Source organism: Corvus kubaryi, unplaced genomic scaffold (genome assembly GCF_017639235.1).
Source record: "Corvus kubaryi isolate FWS band 111438036 unplaced genomic scaffold, C.kubaryi_AGA036_p1.0 37120, whole genome shotgun sequence".
NCBI lineage: Eukaryota > Metazoa > Chordata > Aves > Passeriformes > Corvidae > Corvus > Corvus kubaryi.
Window position 1 is genome coordinate 231,635 of NW_024581030.1, and position 18,351 is coordinate 249,985.

The 18,351-nt window shown below is 52.2% G+C and overlaps 1 protein-coding gene across 1 annotated transcript in view; it reads right to left on the reverse strand.

The window, feature by feature from the left end:
• The window catches only part of LOC121661199 (corticotropin-releasing factor receptor 1), a 30,481-nt gene extending 12,439 nt beyond the window's left edge, over nt 1–18,042 (reverse strand). Inside the window, exons 1-3 of the mRNA XM_042021115.1 lie at nt 17,716–18,042; nt 9,474–9,558; nt 424–543 (exon numbers count right to left, since the gene is read on the reverse strand). Of these exons, the coding sequence (XP_041877049.1) occupies nt 424–543; nt 9,474–9,558; nt 17,716–17,760 (250 nt within the window). The 5' untranslated portion in view covers nt 17,761–18,042. The remainder of the gene's footprint in view (nt 1–423; nt 544–9,473; nt 9,559–17,715) is intronic.
• Nucleotides 18,043–18,351: the final 309 nt, after the last annotated feature.

The window sequence follows — 18,351 nt, forward strand, 5'->3', positions numbered from 1 at the left end:
TTGGGTGGTCAGAAACTCAACCTAATGCTATGAATGGCTGTGGGCACTTTTCATATGCTGTTGCTTCATCCTCTGCTCCCAGCATGTCACTGGCAGTGACAGTGCAGCCACCTGTGCTAGGAGGGGATGAGGTTCAAAGCCCCCCAGTCCTTGCTCAGCTGGGGGCTTCAGACCCCTGTGCCACCTCCAAGGGCAGGGCAAGATCACTCCTTTGCCTTTGTCCCCAAGATGGGGACATCAGCCCCCTCCTCCTCCCAGGAGGACCTGCTTATAAAGCTGCTTCTCTGAACCGATCCTCCCTGAAATCTGGAGTCTGAGGCGCTGTTTTCTCTTTGGTTGATGAGCTTTGTTCCCAGAGGTGTATTGCCACTTGTGTCCCAGAACCCTCGCCCGCCGTGTCCCCAGCAGTGCTGCCCCTCTTACTGGTGGTGTTGTACCGGACACCATAGAAGTACTCGGGGCAGGGCCGAGCCACCAGCTGTCCCACCGCGCTCCGGGGCCAGCACGTGCCGATCAGGTCCACTGAGGCATTGCACTGGGGACCTGCAGGGGTGAAGGGGACAGGGTTAGCAGAGGTCTGTAGATACAAAAATGCTGCTAGTGAGGATTTTCTTGCTATTTTCTAAGTCTGTGAGAGACTTTTCTCTCTCACAGAAGAGCTAGCAGAGTATGTAAACAACCAAACTCCTGCAGCCTTGAGAAGTCTTGTTTATGGTATAGTAGAAAAATATTTTGACAATGGATGTTTTAGGATTTTGGCCAATCACCCCCAAGGAGTGGCTGATCCTTTGTCCAATTAGACTATGAAGAAAAAAGTCTATAAAAGAGTTTGTAAAATAATTAAATAAATCAATCTTTCTGCACAGTTCCTGCCTGCTGGATCTTCTCCTCCTCCTCCTCCCTACGGCTGCAGGACACGGTGAAATACCCTAGGGCCTAGGCCTGCGGTAATAGAGGTCTGTGGGCCACCATGGGCCACTTCCAGGCTGTTGAAAGGTCAGGATTTGCCTGGAGAGCTGGGGCTGCTGGATGAGCTGAGGGGTCACCACAAGCTCAGCCCCCAGAAAACCCTCATGGCAGACACCACATGGGGGCTGTGCAAGACTCGCAAGGGCTGGTTGAGCCATCCTGCTGGTCCTGTCTAAACTACAGGGCTAAGCCCAGTTCTGGCACAAACCTGGTTTTAGACCTGGCTTCCAAGTCCACTTGGGGTTCCCTGGATCTGGTCTCCCAGCCCTGCTCCTTCCTTCAGCCATCACTTTGGCATCCAGCCCAAGAGCAGGCAATAAGCCAGACTTGCTCTTCCTCAGTGGTGTGTCCAGTCTGGTTCTAAGCCTCTCCAAACATCTCACACCTCCTGGCTGCAAAATCTCCTTCCCAGCCATTCCCGTTGGTCTCTTCCAGTCTTTCCCGGGTAGAAAACTCCAAAGCTGCTGCTTCTATTTCAGATTTCAATGATTTGTGTGCTTTTCCCAGCTACACAAGTGTGCTAATGTAGGCATTAGGTAGGCCAGATTGCAGGCTTTTTTATGTATAATTTGTGTATATTTAGAACAACATGTACCGTAGCTAAATATGTCCCTGCTCCATCTCACAGTGAGGTCGGAAGCACAATGGCTGCAACATCCATATCCTACAATCCAAGACAAGCAGCAGATGGGTGAGCAGGAGATGCTGGAAGGGGCAGAGCTCAGTCCAAACCACTCCTGGGTACCAGAGATGTTTGTGCTGCTGGCACAGAGACAGAAATTGCCATTTCCTAAGACAAAACACCCCAATTCACAGCTCCTGGGTGTGAGAACACAGCGTTTCCCCTGCCCCTGGATTCGTGGTTGATATTTGAATGCCTTTCCCAAAAATTCCTGTGGATGGAGCTGACTAAAGAGTGGCCAAAGAAAAAAAGCAAAATACTATTGATGATGATGATGAATGTTCTTATGGAGGAATATTTTTTCACTGATTATCTGAAAATTTGGCTCCTTGTTATTTTGCAATGCTCTCTGAGAAAATTTTCAGGGCTTTCTGTGTCTTCTTCAAATATCTTAGCAAGGGAAAACAACTTCCAAGCATGTGAGCTGGGAAAGCATCAGAGCATGGTGAGTGTTACCTTCTGCCTCCCATAGCTTGTAGGGAGAAATTAATTTTTACAGTGACCTTTGCTTTTAGCTTTGCTAATGTGTAGGGTTGCTGTGGCAACCTTCCCTTTAAGTTAACCGTTTTAAGCCTGTACTTTGTAGGAAACGAGGTGCCTTTAATCACGTGTGTCTGTGTCTTTCTGCATCCATTTGAATTTATAGAGCTCCTTCGTTGTTTTGACCCAAGTTTGACAGAGAAATAGAGGGTCACAGTTAAAAATTTTATGATAACATTCATCCAGGTAAAGAAAAAACAACCAGTAATTACTTGAACTAAGGACAAAGTTAAATTGCAAGTGCTCTCTCTGTTAGCCAGCCAGGTGAGAAGCTGCGTGAATGTCTGGAACAGGAAAGGCTTCACTTGGCACAACGCAGCACAGGAAAATGGGCTTGCACAGTGCTAATGCCCACGGCAGCTCCTGCCACCCCTCCTGGGCACCCGTGGGGCTGAGCACAAACTCCATTTTCTTCACATCCTCTTGTGCTTCAGTTTCCCTGCTGCATTCCAGGGGCTGTTCTGGGGGACAGACAGAGATTGCTCAGGGAGGACAAACATGAAGAGTGAGGATGATGACTCTCCACCAGTAAAGCAAACCCACAGCAATGCCATTAATAACCAAACCCAAAAGAGACTTGTGGAAATAACGTGGCCAGACAGAGGTGCATCATTCTGTGATACGTCTGTTCAAGGCTGGATTTAATATCTCCACCTTTCTCCAAGGCACTTGGTGTGATGCTGCTTGGCACTCCCAACAGAGTACGACAGGATCCCACCAGACACCAAACCCAGTAGGTCCCACCAGTCCCACCACAGGGAAGGTGCAGCAGCATCAGCAGGAGCTCAGCGCTCCTCGTCCCATGGGTCAGGGTGGTGCTGTGGAGTGACATTTGGGTCTGGGGCTGCAGTCAGATGAGGAAAGGCTCAGCCAGGCTGTCGGATGCTCCTGGACCTCTGCCTGTGCTTCACCCCTGTGCCGCCACTGGCAGCATTTGGAGCTCTGTCCCACCAGGTTTTAATCTAGTGGGGGGCTGTAATATTTTTCCTAGGCTCACACTGAGAAAGGCTTGATGAAGAAAAGCTGCAGAAAGCAGATGCTGCTCTTTCTACTCTCTCCAGCACACAGAAAACAGAAAAAAACCCCTCCTGATGGGGAAGGGATAAGTAAAGCAGTAAAGACAAAGAGTGTCATGAGGGCTGCAACATCCCCTTTGCCCAGCACAACCCTCTGCTGCAGCTCCTCCCCAGTGGCAGCTGGCATTTAGAGCAGTGTTTGGCATGGAAATGATATGTATCAGTATTAAATGCTTCCCTGCTCGGCGGCCCATCCGTGTTTGCAGGGGGATTATTCTCCAGGTTCTGCACACGTGTGCTCCAGCTTCTCAGCTCCACTGCTGCACAGGTTTGGTCTTTACAGACTTATAGCAAGAAAGGTCAATGAACTTCCTACCTGCACTCAATCCCCCTAGTGTGGCTTCTTCCCACACAGAAACATGGTGTTTGGAGGAGGAAGGAGCAGGCCCTACTTTGAGACAGCGAATGTGGCACAGGGGAAGTCAGTCCAATCCCTTCTCACCCTATTGCCTTTGGGTTGTGCTGCTCTGAAGCAATATAAAGCATTTACTTTCCTCTGAAGAAAAAACTGTCTGTCCAGGGACTTACACTGAGACAACTCTATCACAATAACTGTCTCAGGGTAACTGTAGCAATCTCCCATCTGCTTCTATAAAACATCCTTCTCCAGCCTGCTTTCACCACTCGCAGAGGCCTCCCAGATGGCTCTGTGCTAAAGCCACAGAACTGTGCGAAACCCAGCAGGGTAGAGCTCTCCACTCCCAGCTAATCTGCCAAAAGATTTTGAGCAAATTTAAAGAGGATGGAGCATGTTTCTTCTGGTCCAGCAGTACCAGATGCGTGGCCACAGTGCTCTTGAGCTGGTGCCAGGAGGTCTGAAGTATTATCATACCATCAAGCCATTGCTGGGATGCTCCGAAGAGGAGTAAAGCAAAGGCTGTGCTGATTAACTGTGCTGGTAAGCACATCCTGCAGTACACTGAGCAGAACTGTGCACCAGCACAATGCCCCAGTTTGCTGCTGTGCACAGACACAACTCTGACCGGGGAAAGGGTGAAGCCTGTCTCCCCTTCTGCAATGCAAAGGGGCCAGGAAAGATGATGGAAATCTGAATTACAGGCTCATTCCTGTGGCTGGGAGTGATGGGGTTATTTATCTAAGGTGTCTCAAGAGGCTAACAGCAGAAAGTTGTTAACTCATATCTAACTCATTAACTCATAACATAACTACCTGTCCTGAGCTCTCATTCAACCACAGTTATCTCTATCCAGCCCTGATGTCCTCTGTGACCGCATTACTGCTGCTGCCTCGAGCCTCTGGCTCCCTGAGAGCGTCCCCTGTGTCTCTGCTGCAACATTTGCATTTGGCAATCAGAGCTTCATCTCCACATCTAATCAAAATACAACTCACTGTGATGCCTGATGCATCAACTGCAGCCAAAGCACAAAAAGCTCTTTGTCCCTCCCAGGCAGCTCCACCACAGTGGTGAAGCACAAGCAGCCATTTCACACCTTACTGCCCCAAAACAAGGGCCTTTGGGGGATGCTTGTACTTCCAGGTGCTGATGTGCCAGGGAGGGGTGGCTGGGTCCAGCTGTGGAGTCACTCGGATGTTAAATGCTTGAGTAGCACCTTGAAGCATTGAGGGAAATGGCACTGGGGGACAATTTATATTAAAGTGGGGTAGAAATTGGGGTGGTGGAGCTGTTTGCCTTCCCTCTGGGCAGGGGTGGGTGCTCAGGATGGCTGGGAGCAGATGCGGCTACCTCAAAGTAGATCCTTGCTCACACCCTACCTCCAGCACTGCTTTTGGCGGCATTGGGGGCTTCTATTTACCTTCGTAAGACTCCAGTCCTTAAAAAATCCCTAGAAATCTTCCCAAGCATTCAAGCTCCATGAGCCTTGGGGTAAAATAATTACCCAGGCTAATTAAGCATTATGATAGCTATGAGTCTTTGTAACGAATTTTTGGCTTGTTGCTGTAAATAAAAGGCACCAAACCTGGCTTGTGCTGTTCGTATCTGATGCATCTGCTCAATGTTGTCACTTAAGATGGTCCAGGTGCAGCTTTACAGCTTATATGTATATATGTATATATGTATATGTATATATAATGTAGAGGGTTGTGTTTGGGACTTACCTTGTTCTCCTGACATGAACCACGGAGTGTTTGGAGTTGTGTTATAACCAAGGGTGGCAGGAAATGGTTTATTCCCTGGGGTTGGCTGGGATTTGGTGGTGGGTGAGTGAAGCATCACAACCCCTCCCTGGCAGAGTTTTCCCAGCAGAGCCTTCTAGTTTGGCTACAGTTGAACAGAGCCTCTGGCAGCGACTTCACTGCATCCAGTCCAAAGTACAGTTTAACTGCTGTAGCTGCTGCTCACACTGGGATGTGCCAGGACGTAGTTTCCTACTGGAAACCCTCATCATCTTCCCTCCTCCACTACAATAAAATCTATGAATATCAGTGAGGTGCTACTGACATCCCTGTTTCCCAGATGATGGAGCAGAATGGCTTTATCGACACCAGTATATATTTTAACCATTAGGATTTTCCATATAGATGAGAGTTTTGTTTCCTAAACCTTCCCAACACCGTGTATCTCCCTCAAGTCCCTGCCAAGACTCATTGCTGCATCTCTAACCCCTGCTCAGCTCCTTTATTAATATTTCTGCCTCGGTGGAGAGATGCCAATGAGACTGAAAAGAGTGGCTGATGTTAATTTGACCTTTATGAATTTAAATTCCAGGCTCACCCCAGGGGAGTCAGTGAGTGAATGAAAGAGCAGTGGCACGGGGGCTGCTGGAGCAGCGTCAGCGCTTTGGGAGCTGAGCTGGAGTGGGTGGAAAGGCTCTTGGTCAAATTGTCACCCGCTGTGAAAGGTGTTACCAAACTTGTCTGATAGTGCCTGTGAAGGATATGTTCTCATCACTCACTGCTCCTCAGCCACAGGATTTTGCTGTACCTGGAACAATTAGATTTGCCTTATTTGATGCAAAGCTAAGCCCCCTTTCCCCCTTGAAAAAACCTTCAGTTAAAAACCCCCAGACATTTCTTTTTTTCTGCTTCGCTTTGGTGCCACTTTGTTTTAGGTGAACTGGCATTGGCATGAAACATTTCTTTCCTGACAAGGAATTTTCTGTGCTCTCCTCTCTCCTGAGCACACACATGAGATTGAGAATAAGAATTCATTGTGATAACAAGCTTAAAGGAGTGGATCGTGCAGCCAGGACCAGAGGGGGATGTGAGCAATTGGTTGGCAACTCCTTGGGCTGATCCAGGCTTGAGAGCTACAAATGGCAGAACAACCCCTTGAGAGTGCTCCAAGCTTGCTCCCTTAGAGTGCTTTCTGCTGAGCTGCTTTGGAAAAGCCTCGTTATTAATTAGGAAGAGCCTTTCCCATCTGCTCAGATTTCCCCTTCCTTCCCCAGGGAAGTAGTCCTGCAGCTGCAGGGAATGCTTTGCCCTGGTGGATGAAACGACCTTGTCCCTCCCTGATGGACTTTGTGGCAGGGCGAGAAGCAGCTGCACACAGATCCTGGGGACTTGAAATCATCAGCCAGAGAAATCCATGGTCTGAGTCAATCCATGGGCTGGGAGCCCTTGGGACAGCACCTATCCACCCCAGACAAGGGATGCTGATCCTCATTGCATTCAATTTCAAGCCTGATCTGAGACTTGCTTGGTTGCAGATGCTTGGGGGTGCAGCTGACCCGGCTTCCTGAAGGCACCATGTTGACCTCAAGTCCAGCCTGATATTCCCTCTTCACTGCTACTGTGGGAGGAGCTTTCTGATGGAGCATCCAGCTGTGCCCCTGTGTCCCAGTCCCGCCCAAAATCAGGGGCTCACTGAGAGGAAGTTTTGATGGATACCTAAACTATGAAGTTGGAGCATCACACCTGTGCAAAGAGCCTGAATTCCTGGGGATATCACCCTGCACTGCGGACTTGAAGGAAGATGGGTAAATCCACGGTGATAAGAGGGCAAGACAGGAGAGCTCTGTGAGGCTCAGCTGCTCCATGTCCTGGGATGAGAGTTTGCACCACCTGCACCCCTGAGCCTGGAAAGCATCACCCCAGTGTGCCTCCACCCCACTGCCACGGCAGAGACCTTTCCAGCTCAGTGCACATGCCCAGAGAGCGCTGGCACGCTGGTGACATCACTGTCCAGCCACACATCCTCCTTAAAACGGAGAGATTAAGGGACTGCTGACCAGGGAGAGCAGGAGAGCCCATGCTGGGCTGTGCTTCGGAGGAGGGAGGCTGCACACAGGCACAAGGCAGTGCTTGTCCATGCATCCAGCAGATCCCCTGCCGAGCCACGCGCTGGGGGACTGCTGGGCTCATGTTATCAGCATGTGTTATCAGCATGTGTCATTTCCCAAGGGTTGAGAAGGCATTAACAAATTAAGTCTCAGGGCCCTGCTGCAATTCTAATTAGCATCATCCTAACAGCTCTTCATGTTAAATAGCCTCAAATCAAAGTTTCCAGTTTAGTAAATATCCCTCCGCAGGAATCACTGACTCCATCAGGCAGGGCCTAAATGGACTCCAAGGACCAGGGCTGGTGCTGAGTTCTGCTTCCCAAGCAGACATAAGACAATTAGTTTCACCTCTACCTTTTGTTCTAAGCCCCCTCCTCCAGCTGGAAGTGGCTCTCACGTGTGCCAGCCCCACCCAAATTAATGAGTTGCTCAGGAATTGCAGGTTGGATGTCTAGAGACAATGGACAATTTGCAAATCTGAAGCCTCATGTTCTCCCCTCTGCCGGGGAGATCGACAGTGAGGTGCACTAAATCCTGCTTGGATTCAGGCTGATAAATCCCCACCGAGCAGAGCCCAATCCTTGCAGAAAGCAGTGCTCGGTGCTTGAGGATGGTGGTGATTCCAGGGCAATCCATCAGCAAACCACAGCACAAATTCTCCCCCCTTTCTGACCTCTCCCGGGGGCTTGGGAGGTTCCAGCAGTGGGTGGAAAAGGCCATGAGCTGGGCAGGAGGATTGTCTGGGACCTGCATGCTGCCCTGGGTCAGGATTTATCACAGCTTAACACGGCCAAGGACAGGCCCTCACTGAGCAGAGTGATGAAACCTTCAGCGAGCAAAGCACATGAATGAGGACCAAGTTTCTTGTCCGACCAGACATCGAGGCATTGCCATTCCACAGGCAGCTTTGCTGTCCCCCGGCTTTCTGCCTCCACCTCTTGGGCTTGGGATGCTTCTTGCAGGGCAATGGTAGCCTGGGTTTGGCCAGACACTGGATCAGCTGGTGCCAAGACGGGATTTGTTAAGAAAGAGCTGTTAATGCTGCTGTTAATGGGTGGTGGGCAGCCATCCCTCAGCTCTGGGTGCTCATGGCCATCCCTTAGTGCCCGGTCCCGCGGCCATTCCTCAGTGCCCAGTCCCATGGCCATCCATCACCCTGACAGAGAGTTCCTTGGTGCCCTCTCTGATTCTCATTCAGTCATGGAAAATCAACACTGCAGCATCCCAGAGCTGGGGAGGACTTTTCTCCTTGTCCCTGTGAGCTCCACTCCCTCTCACACTTCTCCTCCCCCAAAACTTGTCACTGAACCAGACCTGTCACTGCTGAGGTGACATCCAAGTCACATTCTGAATATAGGCTAAAAGCCATTTTTGGCACAAGCCCTGACCTGATTGGATCGAACCCATGTACAATGCTGAGTAGGCATGGGCTGTCCGTGACCCTGCTGCTCCCACCCAGCAGGGCTGAGCCAGCCCTGGCCACAGCCATGTCCCCAGAAGCTCTTTGTGACTGGTGGCCTCCCAAAGTGCTCAATGGCACCTGTGTAGGAGTGCTGGGGGACAGAGGCTGGCTGAGCCCTGAGCCATGGTGGCCACACTGCACTGGTGATGTGGTCTCCACAAAAAGTCAAAACCCCCAGTCATCATCCCTGGGCAGGGGGATGGTAGAGGGGTGGACATAGGGGCCAAGGTCCTGGTGTCCCTGGGCATGGCAGAGAATAGGCAGCCAGCCCTGATGTCTCTTTGTCCATCTCCCTTCTACCCAACAGACATTTATTTTCTTTGTTTTCATCTCTTCTGAGATCTGCACTTTCTACCTGCCTCCACTGTCACCCTGCAAAGAGGCTGCAGCAGCACCAGCAGAGGCCTGTGATGCAGCCTCTGCACATCCCACCTCCCCAAAAATGATCCATGCAGCAGCAGATGAGCCCAGAGACACCCCTGACACCCTCTTCCACCCCAGGGGGTGGCTCGAGTGGGCTTGGGATGGGGGACACTCACCAGTGTGGTTGGTGACGGGCGGCAGGCTCTCGCAGTACTGCTCCTGGATGGAGGCTGCCACCGGGCTATCCCAGAGGAGAAACGCCTGGATGGGGAGAGAGCAGGCAGGGGCAGGGTTATATGTGCAATATGCTGCTTCCCCCTCCCCAGATGCCTCCTTGGGTCAGAGCTGAGCTTGCCCATGTCTTGGTGGGTACTACCCCCAAAGCTGCACAATGGACACATACCCATTTTCAGGATGGTTTCCCAGGGAAACTGTGCTGAGGAACTGCTCACCCGCTGATCCTCTCCTGCCTCAAACACCCCCCTCAGCAAACCCTCCTGCAGCCCTTGCTGAATTGTGGAACCTCTGCTATTTAGCATTTTAATCAACACTTTTGGGTTTTGCATCTTTGAATCCTGAGAGCAGACAGGGGAAATGATGAGCCTGACACCATGCTCTGATTTTCAATCCCTTATTGAAATCACAGCCTTGTAAGCTGTCAGTGGGAAGATGTTCATACACGTCCTTAAGGAGATCTGATCCACAGACAACCAGATCTGGCTCAAGCCTTTTTTTCAGGAGAATTGTCAGCAAACAGCAACATTCCCACTGAGTCAGAAAGCACTGATCAGGATCTACCCAGCTCTGCTAAAACTCTGCACGAGGAGCTATTTTGGAAAAATGATTATTGAATTATTGTGCCTTTGCAGGAGTTTGGGGAAACTAAAAGTGAGAAAGGCAATTGCCGGGATGAAGGCATTGCAAGGATGGCAGAGGGATAGTGCTGTTGGTCCCAGGGCACACCAGGGTGCCAGGTGAGGGAAGGAGGGGACCTGATATTTTGCAGAACACAGATTTCTGCACAAGCAGCTGCCCACTCTCTCCTCCAGCTCAGAGAAGGGTGACACAGGCTTATCCCCTCTGCTCCAGGCACCAGCACTAATGGTGTATAAGGCTCAACTCCACTTCTTTCACCTTCAACGACTGAGCAAACTCCCTGGAGATAAGTCACTGATTAAATGGCAGAGCTGCGCCCCAAAATACATCACATACAGACCCCTTGGGAAGAGGCCCTGAGCCTGAAGGCAGGAATGGCTGCACCTCCCCTGCTTGCAGGTAAGCTCCCAGCTCCTTGGGGAAACAAACTCTGCCTTCCCCATCAGCCAGGCTGATTCCTAGTGCCTGAACCCCCTTCCTGAGTGCCATTTACCTCCCAAACTGCTCTGAGCAGGCAGAAGATGTTCCTCCTCTTGCCCTTGAGCCGTAGAAACACTGTCTGCTTTGCTGGCACACCCAGCCATCCCCATGCCTTACCAAGGCATGAGCAGAATTTATTCACACACAGAGACAAGCTCAGCACCCACTTGCTCTTTTCCAAACAACTGTTTACTGCCTTGAGAAGCTGGTTTTGACAGCAAGAGAGATGTCAGGCAGACATATAAATGGAGCTGAGAATAGCTCCCTTGTTGTGACTGCTCCAGATGGCACAGGGGATCCGGCAGCTCAACCCTGCCCCGGCGCGGGCGCTGCTCGGAGCTCCTGGGTGCTGGTCCTGCAGGAGCCCAGCACCTCCTGAGTCTCCTTTCAGAAAGCTGAGATCCCCCAGCCTCCAGACAGGGAGGAATCAAGGTGTAGGGGGTCTGCTCCCCTCCGTGTTTATGCCTGCAGCTGGTGCCCACCGGACCTGGTGGCTCTTGGCATGGGCAGCTGGGACAGAAGGGTTCTGCCCAAAAGGGGCTGGGATGGTTCATCCACCTGAACAGGCTTTCAAGTGTTAATTGGATGTGTTTCTCCTAATCCCAGCCTGCTCCAGCCTGGCAGTGCCCATTCTCCTTCCAGACACAGGGAGAGGTCTTGGCGCTGAGCAGCACATGGACCAAGCCACGGCCAGAGAGGGGTGTGGATGGAGCAGTCACTGGCTCTTTGCAGGCTTTGTAAATGAGCTGAAACAGCTACAGGAGGAAGAAAGAAAGGAAAAAAAGGATCCCCAGAACAGAACTAATACTAAGAGCTTCTTTACCAGGCTCTGAGTCTTGTCTCACACTGCAGTGTGGCCAAAGCTCTTGACAGAGGCAGAGGTTTTGTCCCGCTCCTGTCAGCCTTTTGAGGGGAATAAACAGGGGGAGGGGGCAGCTGCAGGGGGATTTGTCCCAGTCAAAAACATTCTGATCTGGCACTTGCTGGTCACTGTCTCATCTGCTTTGCTCTTTGTGGGTTACTACAACCCCTCCCCATGCTTTGCAGAGAGAACAGGTCAAAGCTCTGTCCTTGAAGAGCTTTGTGTGCCAGAGCATCGCTGCCGTAAGATGCCACATGGTGCCCAGCAGGGCCTGGCCTGGCCTGGCTGGAGCCAAGCTCACCTCAAGAGCCCTGACACGGCAGTGGGTCGTGCTCAGGCCAGAGAGGGGCCGTGTCCCTCTGCCCTCCCGGCCCTGCCTTCACACAGGCCATGGCAGATCCTGCTCTGCAGGCAAGAACACCTCTATGACCTCCCTCAGCCTGCCAAAATCCTGGAGAGCCTCAGCTGAGCACGCAGCTGCCCGGGAAGGAAGGCAATCTGCTCCTCTGGAAGCAGCCACTTCACACAGTGCTCCCAGTCAGCCCGGGGAGCTGCTCCCACAGGGATGGAGGATGGTTCTGCTGGGAGCTGCACAGGCCTCATGAGGGCCTGCACTCGCAGCAGCTTCTTCTCCATCAGGAGCCACCAGTGTCTCCCCTGCTGCTGCCTCAGCATCTGCCCAGCTCCCTTCCAGGCCCTGTTTTATACACAGGGATGGTTCTGGTTTAACCTTGGACCTCACAGAGCACTGGCTCCTTTCTTTCATCCCCACATTTTCTGTAGCAGGACCAGCCCCCCACCCCAGCCCCAGTCCTCACTGCACAGCTCAGACACCAAAACCTGACACTGCTCCCATGTTTCCTGCATCCCACACACAGCAAACATCTGCTGTGGTCAGTGTCCCACCACCCACCATGCCAGGGCTGTCCCAGAAGGGAAACTGAGGCGTTGAGGACCACCTGCCTCAGGTCACTCAGGTTGTGGGGCACCATGTGGGGCAGATCTCTGTGATCTGGACACACCAACCACATCCTGGTGCCACCAGGGCTCCAAGAAAAACACGGAGGCTTTTTGGAGCTGTACCTGTGCCTGTGAGGGGACAGGGTGGTAGGTGCTCTCAGCCAGGAGATGCAGCACAGTGACTGCGCCAGCGCCAGCTCATCAGCACTGGGGTCTGGCTGCTGCTGTGGGGGTGAGCAGCGCAGTCACACACACATGGCATCAGTCTTTGTGACCCGCCACTGACCTGGCAGAAAAATTCAATTAATAACAATTAGGAATTAATGTCCCCTTGCGGTGCTTTCGCTCTACAAAGTGATCCACGGATACTAATTAATACATTCACATCCAGCTGCAACATCACCCCCTGCACTGTGCTACCCAGAGACAGGCCTGTCCCCCCTGCCCTGCTATCGTATTGCCTCAAACAAGAGGGGATCTGCACGGCAGGAAGGGCTGACAGCTCTGAGCACGAGATAGATGGCTCATAGCCTAATTAGCAATCTCGGAGGTCCAGTGCCAAGGGGCTGTAATTGGAGAGCGGAGTGATTAGTGGGATTGAAGCCTGGGATGAAGCCGTGGGAGACAGGGGCTTTGCACAGAGCTGGGGAGGGCAGTGGGAGCAGTGGACAGTGATGGCCATGGTGACCTTCCTGGGAGGGGGGACAACACCGGCCGCCCTGGAGTTGTCCTTGCTGTAGGGACCTCTCTGACCCACCAGTGCTGCTCCCTGGCTTGGCTGGGCTTGCTGCCCACTACAACACTTGGCGTGGAAGAGGAAAGACCTCCTGGAACACACGGGCAGGGAAGGGCTGAGCAGCTGCTGCCCTGGACCTTTGCTGAGGTTCCCCGGGGCATTAGGCTGGGATGGAGCCTGTTCTTGGCTCTGAGCCTGCAGCAAAAGGTGCCAGACTTTGGGTGTTAAATACAATGAGTGTTAAAAGAGCTGGATGCCAACCTCGGATGGCAGAGCAGCAACAGTGGAGCGGGAAGGGAGCAGCACGTCCTGCCAGGACCGCAGCTGGTGGCTGGAGGCGGCCTGCAACAGCCTGACTGAAAGGGCTGCCCCTCAAATGTGCTCGGAGGTGCCTCCAACCCACCGTGTCCCCTGCCTTCCCTGCAGGGCATCTCTTTGCCTTTGTCTCCTCTGACTTCCAGGCAGTTTTCTGCAGCTGGGCAGCTTCTTACCTGCTTCACCTTGAGGGCTTTCACTTGGAACAGTTTCATCCTCAGTTCAACCCACAAATGAAATCTCCAGGCAGTATCTGGTCCATGAAGGACCCTCTTTATGCCCCTGTCTCAGACGTGGCAGGAACCTGCTTTGCTGCCCATGATCTCAGGGTTCCTCCAAGCCCCTCTGCTGCCCTACCAAGCCCCCGTTGCTCCTTCATTGCTTTTCCGAAGCCCCATCCCAAGCCCTGTCAGCATCAAGGCATCAAGGCAAAGCTCAGGCAACGGAACAAGGCTCAAAGCAAGAGCCACGGGGGCATTTTCTGTGGCTGATGTTACTCAGGGGGAGAGCAGGCAGTGAGAACATCTCCATCTGGCATTAAAATCTGCAAGTTTATTAATTTATCCATATTAGAGGGCCAGTCCCTGTGGTGTGTAGACAGGAGCTTTGGTGAGAGTGTTTATTCTGTTTGGAGTATCTCTCTGAGTGTGCTGGATGCAGATCCTAACAAAAGAATATCAATCAGGGCTAAATGAATGCCCTGTAAAACCTGATTTATGAGAAGTTAAAGGTTTTCCTGGATTAAGCTCTGGTCTCCCTCCCTTGCCATAAATAATTCTGACTTCATTTATCTGTGAAGAGAGACATGGATTTTTGGGGGCTAGTGAATTACTAGTGGCATTTGGGTATTGGAAGCTAAAGGCACAAACAAGCTGGGGAAGGGGACACAATACAGGCAGCTCCTATGGGATCTGTGACAGGCAAAGGCTGCTGAGGAAGATTGGAGTGATGGATGCAAGCCTGGGGGAGGGCTGTTTTTCTAAGGCAATTGTATTAAACTCTCCTGCAGATTGTACATGTGGAACTCCTGTGCATTGACAGGTATTTTCATTTTGGGATTGGACATTTTTCCCTCCAGCTCTGTCCCAAAACCCACATCTTGACTGCTCCAAACCCCCTCCTTCACCCATCACCTTTTTAGGGTTGCGCCCTGGGATGAACATGCACAGTTTAACTCCCCCATCATTTTTTTCCAGTTTATTTGCATTCACAACTCAGGAAAGCTTGGCCACACCAAAGCCGCATCTGCCACCGCCTTTCCAGGGTGGATAGTGCAGATTTCAGGGTGGATAGTGCAGATTTCAGGGTGGAAGAGGGACTGTGACATGCAAAATGCCAACCCCCTTTGCCCTTGGCCATCGGAATGGAGGCGACTGCTCCTGGGTGGGTGGCTGTGGACAGAGCAGGACACCCTGCAGAGAAGGAGGGTCTTTTTGACCAGCTCCGAACACAGTTAGGGAAAAAAGGAAAAACAACAGATTGGCCCCGGGTGCGTTATTCCATCTTCAGAAAGAGCCACCCTCTCCTGAGACAGCTCTGGGGTGTCGGACAGTGGCTCCTGGGCTCTGCTTGGTGAGGGAACCCCATGATTTGGGGGTTGATTTGTGCTTTCTTTGGGTTCAAAAATTGTTCTCACAGACAAAGCCATGGATGCCTCTCCAAACTGCAGACTCAATCGCAGCTTGAGCTTGTCACTTGCAACGAACTTCTGGGCCAGCCTTGTGCAGGATTTTGGGTGAGCAGAGATGGATTTCAGGGCAGGGTAGTGCAGGATACTCTCATTGTATTCCTACATATTCATCCTATGGTGATGGAGCAGCTATTCTGGGAACAGGCTGTGCCTTTTCCATTCACTTCTTCGCTGAAGATGCAAAACCACGGGGATGATTTCACACCCACTGAATCAACTCCAGCTTTTAAGGAAAGTGAGGACTGGAAGAGATCCCCAGGGTCAGCATGTCCTGCGACTGCAGCTCTGCATCTTATGCAAGGATTGGAGCATGGAAGGGGCAAGGGCTGGGTTTTGGGCTTATTGCTGCTGGAGGTGATCAAGTGAGAGGGGAAATTATCCCACACCTGGCATCAATCTCTGATTTTTCATAAAACGCTTTTGCAGTTTTATCAGCCCCAGAAATATCACTGGTTCCTGACACAGCTGCAGGTAAGCTGGTTTATTTTAATCAGTTTTTTAGTTTGTTTAAATGACTTGCAGCATGCCAGGGAGCACTTGGCAGCAAGTTTGGCTGCCTGTCTCCTAGTCTGTCTATCTGACCCCCTGAGGGATGTCTATCCAGTAAAGCAACACGGGCAAACCGATGCTAAAGTGGAGATGCTGGCCAGGTGCATGGGGAACACCTAAACTGTGCCAGCCCAGTATCTGCAGGGGAGGTTTGTCCCTGCTGAGCTCTGTGCTAGAGCTGGGCTGCTGCAGGTCTCTGCACTCACAGGCTGGATGCTGCTGCAGGTCCACCTGGATGCAGGGATGCACTTACTTACAGCTGGGTTTCATGGCCCTTTAGCCCATGCTGTCCCCAGGAGAGGGTTGGGATTGTTCCGGAAAAGGGTCTGAGTTTTGAATATATGTATTTATATGGAAAAATAGACAGCTTGACTGCAAAGGGGGGGAGTGTTGTAGATTGGCTGTTTCCTTTTGGAGCCATCTGGGAGAGGCTTCTCTTTGCCTGGACTGGTTTTTGTGAGCCCCTCCCAGTCCCAGCCCCAGCACAGGGGTGGTTTTGTCTCAAACTCTGGAAGATTTTTGAGGACTTGTTGCTCCAGCTTCACGAGGAGAACATCCTTGGGGAGCATCTGGGGATGGCGAGGGAAACCCTGAGCCTAAGGAGCTTTGACAGAGAATGGGAGCTGTGTCTCAGCCAGCATCTTTGGGCTTCTTTTGGACCACTTTTTGCTCACAGTGCTCAGGAGCTGTCACACTCACATGGCTGTCCCCACCAGAACCTGACCTTACTGCACTGGGTCTGTGCTGTCCCCACACACTGGCCAAGAAGGACCTGGGCTGGGGGAAAAGATCCTGCCCTGTCTCACCTTTGTTTCTTACATCAGAGCCAAACAAAATCTGAACCAGGGAATATAACAACAAAAGAGCTCCTATAAATCCTATCAATCAGGCTTCGTGGGCTGTAGCCATAGGAGAGAGCAGCTGCTCAAAAGAGGAGCTTTTAGAGGCAACATCAACTTGGCAGGGAGATCTCCTGCTGCACATCAGCTCTTCTCATCACTTAGGTGAGAACTTTCCTGGCACAGAGGTGCAGCTGATGGGCACAGTGAGGTGCACAGTGGGGTGAACAGTGGGGAGCACAGCCCGCGGGGTACGAGCCACAGTGGTGCCAGTGGGGAGGGCTGTTATAACTCTGCTGTCCCAGCTGGGCCACTGAGACACCATTCTGCAGCCAGCCAGGCAGATTTGCTCTTTTACCACTCCTGACACAGAGGTTTTATCAAAAACCTGATCATTTTGTTTAGCTGCCATTATAGACTTGTTCAAATAAAATTCAAGATTTCACTGGAAACCTCTTCGTCTCGTTTGTCCAGGGTTTGGGATTTAAACGCGCTTTGGGCTGTGAACTGTTCCCTCCTTGATGAGCCCTCAAGGAGGAGGAATATTGCTTCTGACAAAGCATTTGCATGTTTTGCAGAGCTGCAAAATTAGCAGTGGCTACAGTTCCACAGCGAGCAAATTAGAGAGGAAAAGTCTTGTGCTTTGCAGGTGCAGAGGGGAAAAGGAGAAGATCCCTTAGAAAATTAATTATGGGGGTACAGTTGGGCTCTGCATTCGTGTTGTCCACATCCATCACACCCCCGGAGTGGCCACCCTCTCCCAGCAGCCTGGGAAACTGGTGGCAGCTGGTTTCACTGGGAGGTACAAGGCTGGGAATCCTGGGCTGAGCTCAGGAGGACCTGGCTGCAATTCTCCCCCACTTTAATGATCCTTTCACTCACTTCAGCCCCCCTCCCCGACAGTTTTTGAGCATGACGAGCTCTTGCCAAGCCCAGTGCCTTGACTGGAGGAATTCTCCCGAGGGCCCTTTGTATTGCGGTTTCTCTTTTTACTTTTCCCTTCAAAGAAATTGAAAAGTCACTGCGGAGAAGGCGGGCGGCGCAGGGCGCAGGGGTGATGGGGAGGAGGCAGAAGGGCCCTTGTGGGAGAAGAGGACTTAAAGCATCTTACCTGCAGGAGGAGGAGGAGGAGGGCAGGACGTAGGCTGGGCACCATCCTCAGCTGCCCCTGCGCCCAGCTCCCCGGGGCATGGCTGGCAGCGTCCCCGCTCCTGCTGGGCTGCTTCTGCCGTCGGGGAGAAAATCCTCGGCTTCCAGCGGAGGAGCGTGGCGGGTCCCCGCGGGGCTGCGCGGAGAATGCACGTCCTTCTGCGTCCCGGTCCTGCCTTTTATAACCTCTCTGGAGCCGGTCCTCCGGCTGCCCACCTTCCAGCTGGCCTGGCGACGGGCTACATCCTTCCTCACCAGCCTCCCACTCCCACTTCTCTCCCTCCTCCTCTTCCTCCTCCCCTTTTCCTTCCTCCACCTCCCTGGAGCCTTCCAACTCTATCTGATTTTTTTTCCCCTTTCTCCTTCCCTCCCTCAGCATCACCAGCAGAAACTTCCCACCGGCCCAGGGACCGCCCTCCCGGCTCTCCTTGGAGTGGGGTTTCTCCTCTCCACCCCTCGCACTCCCATGGTGCAGCCGCTGCGGGGTCTCTCCCGCGGAGCCTGGGGGTTTGCCTTGTGTCTGCAGAGGGTTTGGGGCTGCAGTTTGCCGGGGATGAGGGGGTGAGTGGGTGTTACGCATTTGGGCATTTCACTTCAG